Source organism: Daucus carota, chromosome 2, assembly GCF_001625215.2.
Source record: "Daucus carota subsp. sativus chromosome 2, DH1 v3.0, whole genome shotgun sequence".
Lineage (NCBI taxonomy): Eukaryota > Viridiplantae > Streptophyta > Magnoliopsida > Apiales > Apiaceae > Daucus > Daucus carota.
Window position 1 is genome coordinate 49,133,629 of NC_030382.2, and position 22,375 is coordinate 49,156,003.

A 22,375-nucleotide genomic window follows, 5' to 3' on the forward strand; every position below is an offset into this window, starting at 1 on the left:
TTGGTACTAAAGTAATTCCTCTTTTTTTATTGGTTAACATCCTAAAATAATTTATATTTTCATAAATTGAATTGAATTAAATTAATTTACTTAAAGTAAATCTCAAATTCTATTATTATCTAATTAGATTATTTTTAATTAGATAATGAAAGGAGTCTAATTAGCTGAGTTATAAATAAAATCTCAAATTCTATTATTATCTAATTAGATTATTTTTAATTAGATAATGAAAAGGAGTCTAATTAGCTGAGTTATAAATAAAATTTAATAGAAGAAAAGTTGGATGATGAATAATATTAGTGCTAAAATAATTCTTTTTTTCTGATTGGTTAACTGCATAAGGTGGTTGAAAGAAAGTTGAAGAATGAATATGATTGGTCTAAAATTTAGGAATGACTTCTGATTGGTCCCAAAATAATTCTTATTTTCTGATTGGTTAACTGCATATAGTGGTAGAAGGAAAGTTGGAGAATGAATATGATTGGTCTAAAATTTAGGAATGAACTCTGATTGGTCCTAAAATAATTCCTCTTTTCTGATTGGTTAACTGCATACCTGGGTAGACTCAGGTATTATAATATAGGATTTGTATTTGGATTATTGGATCCACCGTGACGCCCTCTCAAAATACCAATAACTTTGATACAGACTGCATATCTTTGTTTCCTAAAATATTCAACCCAAATTCTCCCTGGTTTGTTTCTCGCCGAGATCTCAGCCTGTCCTCCTCTGTACTCAGAATTTGAATTGTCGCATACACAAATACATTCAAAGAGGAGGAAGGCTATGTTTAAATTCCTGCAAAGCGTTGTAGCCGGATCTGGCACCGGCCTCAAGGATCTTCCCTACCTCATCGGAGAGCCTTATTCTTCAGCGTGGGGCTCCTGGGTCCACTCTCGTGGCACATCCAAGGTTAATCATCCCCTTTTTGCCCTTACAATTATATTATCTCATTTTTGTGCGTTATTTGGCCTTCCATTATGCATCGTTGCCTCGTTGGTTTCGATTATTGGGCCAATTAGTCATTTTCCTGCTTTCTACTGTTTAGGGCTATTTGATTTGCTCAATTGTGCTTGGTAGAATCTTTAATATATACTATTGCCACAATCCCGCGTAATTACACTGCACTTGTCATTACTGAATTTGAATTTACGAGTATGAATAGAAATTCAAAGGAATTTTCAACTATCCACTGGCTTCAGCTACATGTAAGACCAAGAATCTTGATTGCGACTGTGGACGTGCATTAACTGTAAACTCAATCATTTAGCTGGAAGTAATAGAATACTTAAATCAGGAGAAGGTATCTAATTCATTGACAACTTAAATTGTTCCTGGGACTGTCGAGTGCTCTAATATGTATAGCCATGGGTACGCTGTATTTTGTCCTAGCCTGCTTCTCTAGCCGTATTTTAATCATATCTTGCACTCCTGTATGTGCTATTTATCTTTTTAAAACATCCATGCGAGCCCTTTACTGCCTCTCACTTGTCTTAAAATTTTGAATTTAAATAATACAACCATTAATCAAATAGATTATTCTTGCATATTCCTACATTTTATTGGGAAGTGCAATAGAGGCTACACAAGTTTCTACAGGGGAATATTTAACAAGATTGACGCTAGATGGGATGTGCAGCTCCATCAAATATATGATGCAGTTAGAAGTTGTTGACAAATGATTGATATCATACAATTTTAAATTATCACTTATCACACCTAACTGGCAACTATTTTGTGGGGTCAAACATACTTATCCAAAAACATATAAAATAGATGTAATCTAAAATTAGAATTAAAACAACTACATAATTTCACAAATAAAATAATTAAAATATGAAAAATTGGGTTATAATAATATCTGCTTAACTGTTTTTTCTGTCTTGCTTTATAGAGAAGTTTATTGTTCTAATGATTGCTAGATTTTCCAGGAGGACGGGTCTCCAGTGTCAATATTTTCTCTAACAGGGAGCAGCAGTAATGATGGGCATTTAGCTGCTGGCCGTAATGGTGTCAAGCGTCTTCGAACGGTAGTTATTGATGGATGTAAAATCAAAATTTTAGGGTAGCCTCTACAATTGGCAGGCATTGAGTTGCATAAGCAAGCTTCTTTACATGTACAGATTTCCATGTTTGTGCTTGAGAATCTCTATTGACGTTGCTGATAAATTAATTTCTTTCTAGCCCTCATAAATTTAGTTTAGATTATCCCGCACTTCTGTAAAATTTGATTGATGCAGTAGTATTTCATAATTATTTTTTTGTGATTTTTCCATTCTGATTTGCAATGGCAGGCCCTTTTTCTGAATTTTTTATCTTCCCCTTTCCAGGTCAGACATCCAAACATATTATCGTTTCTCCACAGCACTGAGGCTGAAACTTCTGACGGCCATTCCACAAAGGTTACAATCTACATTGTCACTGAACCTGTTATGCCATTATCAGAAAAGATCAAGGAATTAAGATTACAAGGTGCACAAAGGTATATACAACTTTGTTTTTTCAAGAACTAAATTAGTTCCTTTTCGCAAGATATTCTTATTTACCTGTAATAAATTTTTAAGAACGCTTCTTATCTTCCTTAGAGATTTTATGTTAGCCACCGTCTAGCAGGACTTGTCTCCTCCAAGTGTCAGCCTCTGAAAACTTGTGATGATTTTGCATGTGTATTTTTAAAAATTGTAGTAATATAGCTAACAAAAAAGAGATGAATATCCGAGGTGTTTAGCACTGGCACTTGAGGTGAAATAAAGAGTCCGGGTAACACAGTCTCACTTTTTTATCGAATCTTGCTTTTTAAAATTGGTTACAAATTATGTCGTCTGAGTTTCGTGTTGTAGATTTTCCTGTTTTAGTTGAAATGCGATTATTGTTGAAGGGCACAACCTAGCCAACTAGCCAACAGATACACTGTCATTGTTTATCTCTGTAGTAAATATATCATGGCACATAGAAATACAAGAAACAGCAATGCAAAGTGTTTGGAATGCCTAGTGTATGGGGTTTTGTGTTAAACATTACAAAATTCTTGTGATGCAGGGATGAGTATTATGCATGGGGATTGCATCGAATAGCCAAGGCTGTGAGCTTCCTCAACAATGATTGTAAACTTGTGAGTATATTTTAGTTCTTTAGACTTTTCATTGAACTATAAGTTTCAACATGTTACTACAACTCTTCTGTTTCGGTCACTGTACCCGTGTCGAACACCTGGACACGACACTTATTTCATATTGGAATGACTACTGGATATGGGCTATAGTGGATAATATTTGATACCCCACCCAAAAACCTGGACCAGATATTAAGAGTTTAAACCTATCAATATGGTGCCTTGTTAACCATGCTGCTTGGATATTTGACAAGGAAGTGCGAGAGAACTGAGATCAAAGATGGGGTCATCTTTGTTTACTAATGTTGTATAAATGAAGAAGAATTCTAAGAAATTAGTAATGATATATTTTTTCAGACGCTTAAGTAATGTTTAACCAATTTTTTCCGTGTATTGCCACAGAAAAGATATCACCATAACCCTTTTTTTTAATGCATTTGTTTCAGTTTATAACAATTATAAAATGTATTGCCTTTTTCTTTTATTCGTTGTCCTGTTCAATTTATCTTTTTCTGTCGGTTTGTTCTTCCTTATGGACTAATATTTTTTTATACAGGTTCATGCAAATGTTTGTTTGGAAAGTGTTGTTGTTACTCAGACATTAGACTGGAAGCTACATGCTTTTGATGTTCTAGCAGAGTATGATGGAAAAAATCAAGCTGCTTCCATGGGACCCATGCTGGTAATTTCTTCTTGGATGCCATAATAGTTGATTGGATTTTTGTATAAGCTTTCATGTGAGGCATGCAATCATGTTTTCTGTTTTCAAATTTACATACCTGTGTTGGCTATGGAGCTAGTCGGCAGGTTCCTAGGCAAAAATCCTAAGCAGGCTAGGGTGTCCTGTAATATGCCTTTTTCACCAAAACTGGGGAGGACTTCATGAATTAAATGTCCATGAAGTATTTGCTTCAGGTTGGAAATAAATATTATTCCTGCTACTAGATGTTGAAAACTGTAAAAACTTCTAAGATCCTGAAAGAGTGAAGATTGTGTATTCAACTCGATGACATTTCTGATAATTTTGTAGTGCAAAAGTTCTGGGCTAATAGTATATTATAGATTTCCAGTTTACTTGCACTTCTCTTTATAATTTTGTCATCAGCATACCCTCATTTACTAGTAAAGTTGTAAAGAATGTTTAGTTTCCAATATCTTCTTCTTTAGCCGCACATAGCAAATTACAATTAAAGATGAATTTGGGTGCTTGCTTTAAAATCCATCTTTGACGCAGCAATATGAATGGCTTGTTGGTCCACAATACAAACCAATGGAGTTGGCAAAGTCTGACTGGACAACAATAAGAAAATCTCCACCTTGGGCTATTGATTCTTGGGGTTTGGGTAAGTCATAACTTTATTCTTTCTCTAGCAAATTTGCAGGCAGGTTTTCTGAGGATATATTTAGTGGTTAAATATTCATTATGAGCATTACTGTGTAGTGTCCATATACTGTTTCAGAGTATATCTTTGTTTTCATTTTGTTTCAAGTGGAATATCAATAGCAGGAAAGTGACATTTTTTATATGTTTGACTTTTTAGGTTGTCTTATTCATGAACTTTTCTATGGTACCAAATTGAGCAAAACAGAGGAGCTGCGTGAGACTTCTTCTATACCAAAGGTGAGCTCTCTCTATATCTGCTGATAAATACAGGCTCATTTTGATCCTTAAAGAATGTATTTGTTTGTAGACTATAGTCTTAGCAAATGTCGCATGTATGCTTACTCTGTGTTTGTTTTATAAAATTTATATTAGCTAATGATTCATTCTCATTTACATCTGTTTATATTATCCTGTCTCACAGTCTCTACTTCCAGATTATCAGAGGCTCTTGAGCTCCACTCCTTCTCGCAGGTTGAATTCATCGAAGCTCATAGAAAATTGTGGTCAGTTATTCACAATTTGTTAAGCTCGAGCTCATTTGTCAAACATCCCTGAAGATTATATAGCTTAGAAATTTATATTGTGGTCTGAACACTTAATTGTTAATTTAGGCCCTTGGTGTGCAGTATTCTTCACTTCATAGTTCAGATTCTCTGAGTTCTGTTCGCGTTTTTTTGTTCTTGAAATATATTTTTGACATCAGATGTCTTTTTATATGCATATTGTAATAGTTTGACACAAGTCTAATATCATTTAAGGTCTGTGACTTCATCTGTTCATTTGTTAATATGTACTGTCAATCGTACATGATCTGTTTAAATATAATCTTTATTGAGGATAGTGCACAACTGCAGAATATTTTCAAAATAAGCTGGTGGACACTATTCATTTTTTGGAGATTCTCAACTTAAAAGACAGTGTTGAGAAAGATACTTTCTTTCGTAAGCTACCTACTCTAGCTGAGCAGCTTCCTCGGCAAATTGTGCTAAAAAAGGTCAGGTTCGAACTCTCATAGTAAAAAATTTAACATCAGGTATTGTTGTTGAATAATGTTGACAGTTATCTTAATTTTGGTTCTTGATCAGTTACTCCCTTTAGTAGCTTCTGCGTTGGAGTTTGGCTCCGCTGCTGCACCTGCTTTAACTGGATTACTGAAGATGGGAGCCTGGCTTTCTGCTGATGAATATGTTGTCAAGGTTTTGTGCTTCTAATATCCATTTGTTAGTCATTCTCGTTCCTCTGTTAATTTGTTTTTGGTTCAATCAAAAAATGTTGTTTTTTCTTGTTATTTAAATGTTTTTGTTGAGATTTATGCTGAACTACTTGGATCTACTTGTAGGTATTACCAACACTTGTCAAACTTTTTGCTTCCAATGACCGGGCTATCAGAGTTAGTCTCCTGCAGCATATTGATCAATATGGAGATTCATTATCAACACAAATTGTTGATGAACAAGTAGGTTCTAACCGTGGAAGGTTATTTTGTATTTTGTGTTGATTTGTTTTCGTCATATTGGTGTGGTAATGATGGATTTCTGATGATTCTTCGGCAGATATATCCTCATGTTGCTACTGGGTTTTCTGATTCATCTGCTTTTCTCCGAGAATTAACACTCAAGTCCTTGCTTGTTCTCGCCCCCAAGGTACATGCAAAATCTGTAATCTACTATTTGTGTAATGATATCTTAATGGAGTTGAGTGGTCTTTACTCTTGAGTGCTTATATGTAAGTGCTGTTGATAACCTTAATATGAACTGGATGATAATACATTTAAACGTATATGTCATTTCTCCATAATATGTCCCATTTTATTAATGGCAGACAGTAGACATCCTTTCACCTGAGAAGCTACATCTTGACTAAGACATTTTGATTTGATAAAGACTCATAAATGATTTATTTATTTACTTACTATTTTGCAAGTTTTCAGTCCTAATTTAGAAATGACTCCTCTTTGAAGGAAAATTAGTTATGAAGTTGACACAGAGAAAATGTCATGTAATAGCGATTCAACTATTTATTGCATTAGTTAATGCACAAGCTGTAAAGCAATAAGCAAGTCAAACAGCTCCACCCTTCTTTGAAGCTTGATTGTCCAAACTTTTTATTCAGCAGTGTTCTAGCCACAGGGCAGTCATGGAGTCATACTGTAGGTATAGTGTGCCAGTCCTGTTGTTATGGCAGGTACGTAGCAGAGAGCACAGTAGCATTTTGTGGCAAGTTGTTTGCCTTGAGAAGGAATGCAAACATCTTTTCATGGATTTCTCCATTGCTTTATGACAGTCTGCTTTTTTCTTCTTGTGGTTCGTATATGGGAATTTATGTCTTCAACGAATTCATGGACTCGTTTTTAAGGATCTGTCTCCAATAGCCGTATTTACAGGGAATGGGGGTCTTTCCAGTAAATAGATTTTCCAGGGTTTATGTTGGTTATATCGCTAGAGATGTGTTTTCTATTTTGAAAAGGCAGAGTCTGTTGAGCTAGAGTATGCTCTGAGCACTTAAAGTATAGTAGTTATGAATAGTTAAAACCTGACATATCACTAGGCATTGAGGCATCTTCGAGGAAAATATCTGTCTTGTAGCTTGAGTGCTGGGCTTCATATTTTTCAACGGTTGGGCCTTGTGAGTTCTATATAAATGTGACATTTTCGATTCGTGCATGCAGTTGTCTCAACGGACTATATCAGGATCACTGTTGAAGTTTCTTTCAAAGCTACAGGTATTAAACCCTTGAACTATTATCTGTAGGAACTCATTGAATTATTGTGACTGGTCTTTTAATTTTGTTTCTATAGGGATTTTTTTTTTTTTTTTTATATGATCTCCTGCTGATTTGCAGTTCTTTCTTTTCATTTCTGTAAGTAATGCAGGTTGATGAAGAACCTGCTATTAGAACAAACACCACCATACTACTAGGAAATATTGCCAGTCATCTTAATGAAGGGGTTAGTGACAGCTAGCTTTTCTATCTCTTGTCATCAGTAACACAAGTCCATTGTAATCCTTTTTAGATGCTCAACCTCTGTGATGTGTTTTCTCTATCTGTTAATAGTAGTTTATAGTTTTTTAATGTAATGTATTCCTTATGCATAAACGGTTACGAATGAACATATGGATTTGCAGACACGGAAAAGAGTTCTCATAAATGCGTTTACTGCGCGTGCTTTGCGTGATACTTTCTCTCCAGCAAGAGGCGCAGGTTGGATCATATGCTGATTTCTGTCCATCTTCCGACGACATTGTGTATATTATTCTTTTTATTCCCTTGCTAACATTAATTGCCAAACTTATTGTTGCAGGAATTATGGCTCTATGTGCTACCAGTTCTTATTATGATTCAACTGAGATCGCTGCTCGTATATTGCCAAACGTTGTTGTACTTACTATCGATCCAGACAGGTTATCTTTATTTTGATGATCCATTGTACTACAAAATGATAATCAATGCATATAGCATTTGTTCCTTACCCGTGCTCTCCCTTTAGATGAATTCGTTTTGTACCTTTTGGGAAATCAGTACAAATTTGATATGGTATATTATCAGAATAATGCAGACATTCTCTCACCTAAAATCTTAAAATTTTTAAGAGGTTCAGGGGTGGAAATGATCAATTTGGGGTGTTATTTTTATAATATAATTGTGCGATGTCTGGAACTGCAAGTACCATAATGTTTTTGCTAGGTCAATGATAATATATTGGTGTATATGGAACTGTATGTTTTTGGTCCTTTATTCCTCCTGCTGAAGTAAGAACACCATGATTCTATGTATGTATGGACATGATGGTATTCTTGGACCTGCCACTTCAGTATCTTTCTTCATTTAATTTGTTGCCTGCTCTATATGGTTTTCAATATTGGGTGCTTTTTATGGAGTCACTTTAAGCTTACAGAATGCTGGAGGTCTTTTGTGTATGATGCTGTACACCTCTTATGTTTTTTGAAAGACTTCTTGTACATAGTGTGTGAATTGCATCTAATAAAGATGTATAACATAAGCAATGAAATTCTGAACCTGATACTAGACGGGGCACTAATGTTGGTAAACTTCTGTTTTTTTTAAATGTGATCTTGTCTTATGTGAAGCTGTATTTACAAAGTCTATTATTAGCTAGATGAACTACAAAAACACATGTGAAACATGTGCAAAATCAGGTAATCACATACAGCCTTCTTTAAAATATTAAAAATGGTCTGGTCTAATATTAGTCTCACAGTTAGATTTCAAAAATTAAACCTCCATCTACGTTTCGTCACTGTTTTCATGGGTTATATTTATATTAAATAGAGAAAATAGATGAATTATACCAATAGCTTTGGTGCTTATATGAAGCCACTGTAATTCATAATTTATTCTGGGGGTTGTGTATTATGTTATTGAACCACTGGAATGTATTTGGAGGCTTTTGTGGAGCTGTTTGGAACATGAATCTTATAATAATCATTTTAGCATACTGGCATCATGTCGATGCTTATTTATTTCATACCTTTGTTTTAGATTTTGCACTTCTTTCTAAAAGGCTGCACTTGTTGGTTGCCCTTCAAGGTTCACAGTGATAAAATAATTGAGAAGCAACTTTGATGTTCTTAATGTGTCTGGATGTCTATTTCTGTTTTAGTTAACAGGAAAATTGACCAGTCAGTTAGGAAAGTGAACATTAATGTTTCTCTTCTTTTTCTTGGCAGTGATGTTCGATCGAAGGCCTTTCAAGCTGTTGACCAATTTCTGCAAATCCTGAAAAACTTTCACGAGAAGGTCTGTTATCAGTTTTTCTTGAGTTGGTAACTGTGTGTACCTTGCTGTGAATGCTGGCTATTTGCTTAAACCTTGCATCTTTTATTTTCCTCTAATGAATCCACTTCAGTGACTTGAAAGACTATTGGTTTAAACTTCTGTTGCTGTCATATTTGATCACAAGGACAAAAATAAAAACTGAAGGCACCTAACACACACACACACACACACACACACACACACACACACACACACACACACACACACACACACACACACACACACTTCTCTCCCTGAAAAGGAGAGTGAAGCAAGATAGGAAGAAGCTTTTCTATTGAATCATGCACTGCCCTCCTAGTCATCGCAATCAAAGAATTGTTCTTTTGTGAGTAATTAAGCAAGGGATCCAAATCCCATTCTGGTGTCAAGTAGAGGTAGGGGTGTGCATGGTGCAGTTTCGAGTATTAACTGTTTTCCAAACTGCTACAAGCGGTTAGGTTTGTTAAATTGTTATTTACCCCTGCCCAACCACTGAAAAACGGTTTTTTTTTCCCGATTATCCTTTATTTGTTTATATGGTTGTTTTTCTTGATATTTATTAATTTTGAAAGTAAAACAAACTCATTAAGAGTCCAAGAAGGTGATGCTATATTGTGCAAAAATTAGAGAATGATATTTATAAAACATAACAGCTGTGATTGTTTATCAAAGTTATTTAACTGTTTTTATAATTCAAATGATAGTAAGTAGAGATAAGAGAAATACTAGAAGATGTCCACAACTCAAAACCATTGCAATCCATATAATATATAGTTTATATTAATATGAACAAATATTATATTAATAAATAATTTTATGAATATTAAATATTTTTTTTAAATTAGTATAATGTACATGTTTATTAGGTATGTATAGCAGGTTGGTCTAGTGTGATTCTGTAAGTTGGTATACATGTATAATGTTAATCACTTGCTACGAGTATCTATCATATTTTCCCTCATGGATTTAAGTTTCTAGTTTTGTCACAGTTTATCCTGAGGACTAAAAAGATAACTTTAAGGTACTTATATCTGAAATAATTGAAACCTGTACTCTTCTCTCTTCCCTGAAAGAACCACATTTGGTACTGCCACCCTTCCTGGTCATCTCAAATAGAGAACGGTTCCTATGTTATGTGATTAAATTGCAAGTTATATAAATCTTATCTTGCCGTGGCATCGACAATTAGAGGGGATACATTCATAATGGGTTCATGTAAAGTGTTTGTTTTTTGTAAGCTACAGTTTTGGTCTAGTGTAGTTTCGCTGTGAGTATTCCCAATTTCCCATCTCCGTGTCTTCTTCACAGTCACAAATTTAGTTTCTATTTACAGCAGTGCATATTTGATAGATGAGTTACTTCTTTTCTTCATAATTTCCTTTTCATCTTGCCTCAAGTTTCGGATTTTAAGTATGTTTGGAGACAGAAAGTCCCCTATATATAATAAGTAGCTGATTTATATTTACTAATGTGTCTATGCTAAGAAAGATACACAGAGAGAGTTCTGTATCAGATATAATCTCTCGTATAATTTGTGAAATCATTGTCGTCTTTTACAGGCAGAGGGTGGCGAGTCAGGTGGGGCCTCAAGTATGGGAATATCATCAACACCAGGAAATGCTAGCTTGCTTGGGTATGTTACTTTGAAATCTTTAAAATTATGAAAATTGACATTAGATTTCAAATCGCTTGGACAAGAAATGGGCTTTATGGTTGTCATCCTTTTGCTTTAGCTTCTCTCCATGGGCTATATAACAATAAATTGACAACCCAGATAATTTCAAATCAAACTATCAAAGGATAACTGGATAAAATTCCTTAACTAATACTGGGCACTGAATGACATTGCATCTTAATGATAAGATTGCTTATGAACTTATACTGTATATTTCTTATACAATCCATTAGTTTTCAAGATCGTTTCGTTGCTTTCTATGTATTCTTTTAATATATAAAATTACAAAAACGAAATAAGTTGTTCAAAAGAGTGTCTCACGCCAACTTATGACTTTAAGTTACTTTTTAACTTGCTACACAAACACACAGTTTTTAACATAAAGGCAAAAAATCATTTTCAAGTTCACGACTTTAAACGTAGACAAATGGGCTCATATTCCCATTTGGCTAAACTTAAAAAGTTAACTTATGACTTAAAGTTGCTTAAAAGTGATAAGTGAATATTTTAATTTTAAGTTGGTATCTATTTGATTTATTCTATTGTTATGTGTAACTTCTTACTTATAAAAAATATAAAATCAATAACTTTTATAGGTTGTACTTGTAGATGATGGTAACTTACTGATATGTTATTTTATAACTTACCGCAAGCGCACGGTGTCTGTTGTAGTGCAGACTGGCAAATGCGGGTCGTATCCTCAAGGAGACAGATGCTATCAATTCTATTCAGTTATACTCAATTGTTTCCAGATCAAAACGATTATAAAGATATTTTAACTAACTAAATAACAATAACTAAAAAGACACTAAATTAATATATAAAATGTCTAGGGCAATCAGGTCCACCATGCTTACACAATAACTGGCTCTAAGCTAAAGCAATTACAATGATCAAGTAACTAGAGTTTGTTAATCTCTCTCAAGTATCAACACTCTCGAAACATGATTACACATATAACCACTTTTAGTAATTCAATTAACCGGGCAATTAAAGCGAGGCTAATCTCTCTCGAATATTAACGCTCTCAGAAATCCAATGATGCTCTCGCACTCAAATTCAATTCTGCTAATTGTATGTGTGCCTCTAGTAGTATATCTCTCGATTATACTCCTATTCGCAAAGAATCAATTCATGATATCGGCCGATTACACAAATCAATATTAAAACATATCAATTAGAATTAACCAATCAAACAAATCACTGTAAAATCATGCCAAGATCATAGCGCAAACATGGCTTCCCCTTAAACCCTAGAACACACTACTCGATACTAATTAAACAACTAGAATAATTAAAAGACATAATTAAACTAACAAATAAAGAGAAGAAAACTATAGAAGAAAACCTTTATTAACCTTCATTGTTGTCATCCCAAAAAGAGTCATGGCCTCTCCTCTGTAAGTTTCTCTCTAAACCTAACCTACTCTAGTATTCTACAATGATAAAAACTAATCTTCTCTCTAATATAATATCTGTCTTTTAATATTTAAAACTTATCTATCAATAAAACTCCAAAATCAAGTAGGATTTAGTCTCAAAATTCGCAGCTTTCTGTTCTGTCCAGTTTTTGGGCTTTTCCAATTGGACTTTGCATCTTGGACCACTTCTGAATTAAAGAAAATATCAAGGGCTTCGCGTGGGCTGTAAGATCGTCCAATTTTGACATCTGGAACTCAAGATATGGCCCAAACAGTGCAGAAATCGGGTAGAACCCAATAAATTCGAATTTCCTTAGAATTTAGCTATAAAATAGCTATTTTAGCTTCAAATCCTTCTCAACTTGGAATTCTTTATTCCCTACAATAAAACATGAAAATCTATTAAATAAATATCCAAATCAGTGCAAAATATAATTAAATATGGGAATAAAATCATATAGAATATATATAAAAATATATTCTATCAAACATCCCCACACTAAGCTTTTGCACGTCCTCGGGCAAATAAGCGAAATAAAATCTAAGTCCTAACTAACTAACACCATTTTCGTAGATGACACGATTGCATTGAGCGTATGCAACAAGCCGTTAAACCCCTAGGCAGCCCTAGTAGGACGAGTTTTGTCTCGTGAGGGTTTATAGTGAATCTACCCACAAAATTCATTATTTTCTACCAAGTCTCAAACATGCAACTAATATGAATGCAAACTAAATGAATATGCCTAAAAACAAATCATGAAAGCATCAACCTCATCAATATATATCCTCAGAATATGCAACAATCAAGACATTCATCTATCTCACACATTAGTCATGCTACTTTTCCACTGCAAGTGCGGAGTGCATCGTGTGTGCTCAACATGCTTTCTAGTGAAACAAAACAGAGACCAACAAACTTCAACAGAGTCTTAACCATGAGTCATTAATCAGAATAATGCTTAAACACTTCGTTACATTAGAGTCAACTACAGCTCAGGGTCGCAAAAGAACTTCTATGCCTCTCTTATTTTTTTCTATATTTTTTTTTTTCATGCTCGGTCTAAGGCTGGGACGCTTCTCAGGGTAAGTGAGTTACGACCACCATAAGACTTTGCTAGCTCTTTTTTCTCTCTTTTTTTTTTATTATTTTTAAGTCAAGTAATTCTCCAGTAATCAAGGATTATGAAAAGTCACCAAGAAAATTATTTCTAGTACAATTGCACTTAATACCAGCACAAGTACCTGGATCGTCCCTTTCAAATGACAATGCATTTTTAACCATTGATCTCAAAGGAGTACCTGATACTTTATTTGCAATATTCTTTTTTTTTTTCATTTTTTAAGAAAGGCATATACATCTTAAAGCTCCCCTAAACTTAAGATTTACATACTCTAAGCTCAAAAGGGAATAATCAAAATTCTACGCCCGACTCATAGCCAAGATTCAAGAATTAAGTTAGCCTAGGTCTTGTCTCTAGAGCATTTTACAGTGTAAATAAAATTTCCGCACAACAATTTTTAAGCATGCAAGACATCACATATGATCAAGATTACTAGCCAAGAAATCATGCAAATAAACTCATCATGAGAAATCAACTTGGTATTATATACTTTCATGAAATTATGCAAACTAAATGAAATAAAAAAAAACTACTAAAAAAATGCATACAAAATTAATAACTACATGCTCTAATTTAAATGCAACTAACATGAATTTCCTAAATTTAAGACATGGCAATATACAATTTTTTTCTAATTTTTCTATTTTTTTAAGATTTTTATAATATATATTTTTTTATTTTTTGATTTTTTAATCATTGAGAAACCATCCCCACACTAAAGTGGTTCATTGTCCTCAATGAACAAATATGATACAGATATATAAATATATTAATATAATTATATAATTAGTTAGAAAGAAAAACTCCCCTAAAATGCCGGGCAATTATGAATAGGCTCTGGGCTCTCAGATTTTTATTGAAGTGGATGCACCCTTTTGACAAGTGAGTTGGCTGTCACAGTGGTTGTAGTGTGGCTTCTAAAATATCTCTCACCCAGGTGCAAGGATCAAATCCTTGAAGCTTCATTTCTTGTTTTTAAATAACACAGGGCTTGTAAATTGCCTGCTTGAAATGGTACGTGAGAAAAGAGGAAAGTTGAAACTTGAAGCACATGCATGTGTTGGGCTTGAATTGGGCCAGAGTGATAATGGGCTGGACTTGAAATGGAGCATGGACTGGGCTTCCTGAACTTGCAGTGGGCTTTGGCCTGTTGGCTTGCTTTGGAACAGCACCTGCTAGTAAGTGAAGCGCATATGTACGTCTTCCACCAGAAGGTTTGGAGCCGTGGCTAGCTGAGAAAGAGCTGCGGTGCAAAACTTCCTGGGATCAACAGTCGAATTGCACTCCTTCTATAATTTTTTTTTTCTTTTCTTCAGAAACCCAGCTCCTAAAATTTACATAAAACACAAAAAAAAGTGTTTTAAGTAAATAATTTCACGCAGCTCCAAAATTCTTGCAGCTTCAAAATTACCTGAAACACTTCATAAAATTTCATCAAGACATCTTATGGGAGTAAAAAAAAAATGGAAAATAAAATTTCTAAACTCCTGAAAAAAAATGCAAAAATATATTATATAATTTATAAGTTTATAGATATATCAGATTGACTCCCAAAAAGCGCTCTTTTAGAGTCATTAGCTTGACCTTCTCGAACAAAATCTCGCCACCTCGAATATATTCAAGAGGACCAGTAGTTGTTTTAATCCTGCAAAATATCTCCAAACAATTATTAGTAAACTTAATTGTCACATCAAGAAGTAACAATTGATCAAAATATTTTGTTGTTCTGGAGAACTTGGTGATAAAACAACGATAGAATTCACATCCATGAAAAGATTGAACTCCCTTGATATTCACACGAGGCGGAGGCTCAGGTGGTGGTTTTTCAGAACTCCTCACTTTCACAGGAGTCAGTCGAATTTCTTGGCTTCCCAAGTCAATGGATAGCGAGTCAACATTGTTATCTCCTTCTTCTGGGAATTGAAGTGATCGAGCCTTTTGAAATGGATCATAGGACAAATTCTGAGGAATGTCATCATGGACAATCATCACGTCAACTTCCAAACATGTGTTCTCAAGAATAGGAGTAGAGGTCGGAGTAAAAGTAAATTTATCATTTTCAAACCATTGACCCACTTTAGTCATGTCATCCATCCAAGTAGGCAATAGTATTTCAGGCACATATGTTGGAAGAGACACAGGAACCAATTTTGCATTACTTTCCTCGCTAACCCCATCATCACGCATATGGTCTCCAACAGCAACAACATCATTAATTTCATTGGCAATGACATGATCCTCCTCTTTATCAATAGGCGCATCATCATCACAGATCGAAAAACTATCACAGTCTTCATCACTTGCAAGAATGATGGTATTTATGTCATCTTTAACTTGAAGACATGGAGGTAGAGAGGATTCGGTTTGCCATGTAGAAGAAGAACTAGACAATTGTGCAATTTGACCTTCCATCATCAGTTGTTCAGATTTTAATTCTTTAATCATCATGGTACTCTCTTCAATGCATTTCCGGAAGTTCATGATACCATCCTCAAAACTCTTGGTCATATATATCAACATATCACATACCTCATTCGTCTGATACGATGGCACATCTACATTGGTTAAAGGAACCTGTAGCTCTTGTTGAAGTGGAGAATAGTGACACTGCTGAAACTGAGGTTGCTCATATTGAGGTTGATGATATTCCTGCTCAAACTGATCATATTGCTGTAGTGGTGGTTCTTCATAACGATGTTGCTGAAATTGTTGTTGATCATGATATGAGAAACTCTGAAATTCATTGCCCATGTAAGAGAAATCTGGTTGATCCATCCATTGTTGATCACAAGAATTAGAATAGTGATTGTACTCATATCTTTCTTGACAATCATTCACTTGTCCCAACTGAGCATTTGGAGAATTAAAGACATTGTACTTGCATTCGTAACCATAGTGACCCTGAACACCACAAACTTGACAGAAGTTGTAAGTCTTCGGGGCAGCTTGTGACATCTCGTTGATACTCAGTGGACGCATAGCAGGCTCAGTAGCATTTAATGAGGCATTTTCACGAGTATATGCCTCAACTCGGGAAGATAGGAGTGCAAAATTATCAGCTCCCTCCATTGTGAACCTGCACAAACACAACAAAGCCAAGAAAACAAAGTAAAATCCGCCTCAATTGGAACAAAAGTTCCAAAGAGGCAAAGGAAACAATCTAAATAACTAAACAAAACCAATAAAACTAGCCGTCTCCCCGGCAGCGGCGCCAAAAACTTGATATGTTATTTTATAACTTACCGCAAGCGCACGGTGTCTGTTGTAGTGCAGACTGGCAAATGCGGGTCGTATCCTCAAGGAGACAGATGCTATCAATTCTATTCAGTTATACTCAATTGTTTCCAGATCAAAACGATTATAAAGATATTTTAACTAACTAAATAACAATAACTAAAAAGACACTAAATTAATATATAAAATGTCTAGGGCAATCAGGTCCACCATGCTTACACAATAACTGGCTCTAAGCTAAAGCAATTACAATGATCAAGTAACTAGAGTTTGTTAATCTCTCTCAAGTATCAACACTCTCGAAACATGATTACACATATAACCACTTTTAGTAATTCAATTAACCGGGCAATTAAAGCGAGGCTAATCTCTCTCGAGTATTAACGCTCTCAGAAATCCAATGATGCTCTCGCACTCAAATTCAATTCTGCTAATTGTATGTGTGCCTCTAGTAGTATATCTCTCGATTATACTCCTATTCGCAAAGAATCAATTCATGATATCGGCCGATTACACAAATCAATATTAAAACATATCAATTAGAATTAACCAATCAAACAAATCACTATAAAATCATGCCAAGATCATAGCGCAAACATGGCTTCCCCTTAAACCCTAGAACACACTACTCGATACTAATTAAACAACTAGAATAATTAAAAGACATAATTAAACTAACAAATAAAGAGAAGAAAACTATAGAAGAAAACCTTTATTAACCTTCATTGTTGTCATCCCAAAAAGAGTCATGGCCTCTCCTCTGTAAGTTTCTCTCTAAACCTAACCTACTCTAGTATTCTACAATGATAAAAACTAATCTTCTCTCTAATATAATATCTGTCTTTTAATATTTAAAACTTATCTATCAATAAAACTCCAAAATCAAGTAGGATTTAGTCTCAAAATTCGCAGCTTTCTGTTCTGTCCAGTTTTTGGGCTTTTCCAATTGGACTTTGCATCTTGGACCACTTCTGAATTAAAGAAAATATCAAGGGCTTCGCGTGGGCTGTAAGATCGTCCAATTTTGACATCTGGAACTCAAGATATGGCCCAAACAGTGCAGAAATCGGGTAGAACCCAATAAATTCGAATTTCCTTAGAATTTAGCTATAAAATAGCTATTTTAGCTTCAAATCCTTCTCAACTTGGAATTCTTTATTCCCTACAATAAAACATGAAAATCTATTAAATAAATTTTCAAATCAGTGCAAAATATAATTAAATATGGGAATAAAATCATATAGAATATATATAAAAATATATTCTATCACTTACAAAAATGTAGTAAGCTGTTCAAAAAAGTACTTCGTACCAAATTTTAACTTTTAAAATGTTTTTGAAACTTCAAGTCATTTTTACCCATTTTTCTAACATGAAGTCAAAAATCACTTTAAAGTGTCCATAACTAAAGCTTAGACGAACGGGCAGTATAATTAGCTGGTTGTGCCTATGGCATCAATAGTGGACTTCTTAAGTTAGTATGGCTAGTTTGTACTTTAAAGCACGACAGCATTAGTTCACTAAAAGATTCTCTTGAAAATAAAAAGGTGCTTAAAAGACTTTACTGTTCTTCATAGCTATTAGTCAAACTAGATCTCTTTTGTAACACCCCAGTCCCACATCGAGAAGTGTGGAGACTTTAGGTCAGTTTATAAGCATAAGTACTACTACCAATTGCACGTCAATGTATTTGGGCTTATTTTCGGATTCGGAATTCAGGATTTAACCCGAGTTATCACATCTTTAGTCTTCAGTACATGATAAAGTCAGATATACTATTAACACATGCAACATCCATCTTAGGACTTCTGTGGTGCTGTAACATTGTGTCATTCAAATTGGTTGATCCTGTATATCAATATATTTGGTGTTTTGGTGCAATGTCTTGCTGAGAGCAGGAGTTATCTGTACATTTTCTTGCCGAAAATGATGTATTTTATAAGAATAAACCTTGCCTTTATAATCTCCCTCTTCCTTGACCTGCTTATTAAGAATGAACTATTAATTCACTATTCAAAGTTCAATATGGATGTCCAAAATGTAGGTGGGCCATGAGTTCTTTGACCCTGAAAGGCGGCAAATCTTCTGAACAAACTCCACTTGCTCCGGTGAATACCAGTGCACCTCTTACCTCTGCTGCATCTAATGCGAGCTCAGGCAAGCATATTGCTCATTCATTTATCCTATTACTGAATGTGATGATCTTTTTATGTGCAAACAATTTTATTGTCTCTGCATGATGAGATGATGGGCGTGAACCAGCTTTTACTCTATTTTACCACTTATGGTATGTTCTTGTAAACATAGGAATTACAGAGGTAGTGATCGTGTTTGTCTAAAGTAATCTAAGTAAATCAATACGATATTCCACCTGCCCATTCTTGCAGTCCAAGAGTCTTTGCATTGTTGATATCCTAAACCTGTGTGAAATACAAACAATAACAAATGAAATTTGTAAATACAACCATCGGAATACTTAGGAAGAGAAAGTAAAATTTGAATATCATTGGGTAGGATGAGAATGTTAAGCTATCACCTACTTATCAAAAACAGGTAGAGAGACAAAAGGACTACTTATAATGTCACATGATTAGTTAGTCAAAATGAATGCAGAAAAGGACTCCCATATATAATATCCTAATATGATCCTTATGTTTAAATTGACCAATGACTACTATTATAATTTTGTATTGAATAGAGCAGGATTCAGCGGAGAACCAATTTGAGTACGAAAACATAAGAACTCTAGCTGTCGCTGGATGTTTATAAAAGTTGATTTTAATTATGTTTTTATAGGGGAAAAACTAATTTCGAGTTAGTTTAGTGTGGTTGTTAGGTTCTCAAGATAGGTCAGGTACCCAGGTTCTCATATGAACAAGCCAATTAGGTAAACATACAGTAGATGGTCATACATTAAGATATGTAGTAGATACTTCGAATTTCTTTATGGGTATTATGATGATTTATATGACCTGTAGAATAATTATAGTTAAATTATCTACTATTCCAGTACAAATCTTAATCTGGGAGGGAGTAAAGTTTTCATAATTTTACAATATCTTTCTTCTTAAAGTGGGGCTAGTTATATTGTAATTTAAGCTTTGACCAAATTTTATATAAGTTGATATTCTGGAGGCATGAAAAGTTTTTATTATATTTAACACGATCATTTTCTTGTCATCACCATAGTGATAGATACTGCAAGCACAACAACAGTCGGTTTAAGTTTAGGAGCTGAGACGGCTGATCAGCCTGCACCTGTATCACCGACATCAACTGATGGTTGGGGTGAACTAGAAAATGGAATTAACGATGACAATGGGAGTGAGAAAGAAGGTTGGGATGATATTGAACCACTTGAAGATCCGAGATCATCTCAGGCTCTTGCCACTATCCAAGCAGCTCAAAAACGGCCTGTAGCGCAGCCAAAACAAGGTATCTCATCTGAACCTTGTAATGCTATTGATTAAGCTTAGGGATCGTTGAACTTACTAGATAGATCATTTAAGTTCTGGTATCGTCTGTTACCAGATAGCAGCTACTTTTGACCAAATATTATCGGCATGCGGATCCCATATATATTTAAAATGTTGCCCGACTTGTCTTCTACTGGTCTTGAGTTCTGTCTTCTCATATGATATAGGAAGACTTTGTACCAGGATACCTTTATATCTATGAGAAGAAATATAGAAGTAGGGTTTCAGGCTTATATGCAAACATTATGTTGGATTGCGTTTGCAAAGATAAGTGCAAATGATATTTTCTGAATCTATAGTATCTTAAGACATTCCACTTGTCTAACCATTTCTTTTTCTCTCTTCCATTAATTATGACGTGCATGGTTATCTAATCGGAGAGCGTTTTGTTTTGCAGTTGTTAATTCAAAACCCAAAATTGCAGCCAATGTTCACAAAAACGACGATGATGAATTGTGGGGTTCCATAGCTGCCCCTGCTCCAAAATCCGTTAAACCTTTGACATCAAAAACAACCGCGGCAGCTGACGATGATGACCCATGGGCTGCTATTGCAGCTCCTCCACCTACCACAAGAGCTAGACCTTTAGCATCCGGGCGAGGACGGGGATCTAAACCTGTTGTTTCAAAATTGGGTGCCCAAAGAATTAACCGGACATCATCTTCTGGGGTGTAAATGACCTAGCTTTTGCCCAGGTTATGATATATTTGGTTAAAATTAAGCGAAGAATCACAGGAATCCTGTAAATTTTCTGTTGTGAAACATTTAGAAGTTCATATGAGGGAAAAAAATTTATAACCTTCATCTTACCAGAGGTATACGTAGATAATACAACATTAATTTGTAAAATATTATTTTTTGTTTAATGGAATTCTTCATCATTCGTTTCATATATGAATTCAAGGAACTTGTCTTTTATGTACCGTTGCTTCAAGTTTTTCCTAATCACCCTAAACGCTGTATATCATTCATATCAATCCTACCAAATGAACCCTTAATATCATCTCTTGTTTCTCTGACAAACCGGTCTGAGATGACATAAATCATAATATTACTGTGAAGTTTGCAGATAAAATTTATATAGAAATTTATTAATTTTAAAAAAACAAAAAGTTTACACATCACACCCCTTTCAAAACTGTGCATCCCTCAAATTCCCTTTTCTGATTTGACGTAGTAAAAAAAAACCAAACATTTATAAAATTGTTTGTTCTAGATCTGTACCTGGTTCATTCCAACCGAATTAACTCTAGATGTTTCTATCAAACCAAGAAAAGGAGTTTGAATTAACTATCAACATTTGGATATTAGCTATAGATTTTGTACATAAAGTTGTTTCATGCATTTTACACGTATCACGGAAATCATCTGAAATTATACAAACAGAGCAGTGCTATTTCAAGGCAAAAGTCACATTTAGTCTCACTTTATTACTATATTAGTGCAACTTTAAGTTCTAGACTCTCTTTAATTACCGATCTTAACAAGTTAAAAATAAATAGGTACGCTGCATGTTGTAGAGCAAACAAACACTAAAGTGTGAAAGCTCCTAATATATTCAGACAACTGAGGTCTGAGGGCCTAAATCTTAGGTCTGTCCTACTGTAACAAGCAATGGATCGAACAAGAACATCACGTATATGAAAACTCTTCATTTGGTTGCATTACTTTCACAGTTTAATTCATTGAACCAAGCCGGAATAATATTTTGATGTGTAAACGTGTTTCCCGTGTATCTTACTGGATCCGCTCTTGGAACCAAGTCTAATTACCCTCACATCAAGCTAGCTGCCTAACGAATTCTGATCCATCGCACTATATTAGGAACAGAGATCGACCAGTTTCCTATCTGGAATACAAGTACTAATCTCCCTGCTCTAAACGCGGTCTTAATTATCATGTCTACAACAAATTACATACCAGCGGCCCAAAAATTCATCAACGATACTCTAAGCTTCAGCTCTAAACCGCACGACCCTATCAACCTTATTGTACTTGTTTATGTCTTCTCCATCGCGGCTTTAGCGACCCTCCTCTACATGCATTATTACCGCAATAACAACATAAGAACACTTGATGTTCCGGAGCTTAAGGCAGAGGTGATTGACAGCATCCCCGTGATCTTGCATGAATCAATAGTTGGGAATAGTAATATGGGAAAATTTGAAAAAGAGG

The 22,375-nt window shown here is 34.7% G+C and overlaps 1 protein-coding gene across 3 annotated transcripts; it reads left to right on the forward strand.

Moving 5' to 3' along the window:
* The first annotated feature begins 604 nt into the window (after positions 1-604).
* Positions 605-21,090, forward strand: LOC108209466 (uncharacterized). 3 transcript variants are annotated; one of them, XM_017380385.2, is made up of 21 exons: positions 605-912; positions 1,932-2,030; positions 2,331-2,482; positions 3,040-3,112; positions 3,669-3,794; positions 4,347-4,455; positions 4,654-4,733; positions 4,918-4,999; positions 5,351-5,490; positions 5,582-5,692; positions 5,836-5,952; positions 6,050-6,139; positions 7,165-7,218; positions 7,370-7,444; positions 7,623-7,698; positions 7,799-7,898; positions 9,186-9,255; positions 10,833-10,906; positions 18,769-18,881; positions 19,914-20,159; positions 20,598-21,090. In XM_017380385.2, exons 1-21 carry the CDS (start codon positions 787-789, stop codon positions 20,873-20,875), a joined length of 2,391 nt encoding a protein of 796 aa, XP_017235874.1. In that variant the 5' UTR covers positions 605-786; the 3' UTR covers positions 20,876-21,090. The 3 variants fall into 3 exon arrangements, with proteins under 3 accessions (XP_017235874.1, XP_063943984.1, XP_017235875.1); XM_064087914.1 differs by having other exon boundaries at positions 647-912; positions 18,769-18,876; positions 19,909-20,159; XM_017380386.2 differs by lacking the exon at positions 605-912 and having other exon boundaries at positions 1,978-2,117.
* The last annotated feature ends 1,285 nt before the right edge of the window (positions 21,091-22,375 follow it).

What these genes read in the sequence shown, in the direction of transcription:
- LOC108209466 (XM_017380385.2), top strand. Translation starts at nt 787, where the DNA reads ATGTTTAAATTCCTGCAAAGCGTTGTAGCCGGATCTGGCACCGGCCTC. An exon ending in TCAACAATGATTGTAAACTT is followed by an intron (nt 3,113 to 3,668) that starts GTGAGTATATTT and finishes TTTTTTATACAG; the next exon opens with GTTCATGCAAATGTTTGTTT. An exon ending in GGAAATGCTAGCTTGCTTGG is followed by an intron (nt 10,907 to 18,768) that starts GTATGTTACTTT and finishes TCCAAAATGTAG; the next exon opens with GTGGGCCATGAGTTCTTTGA.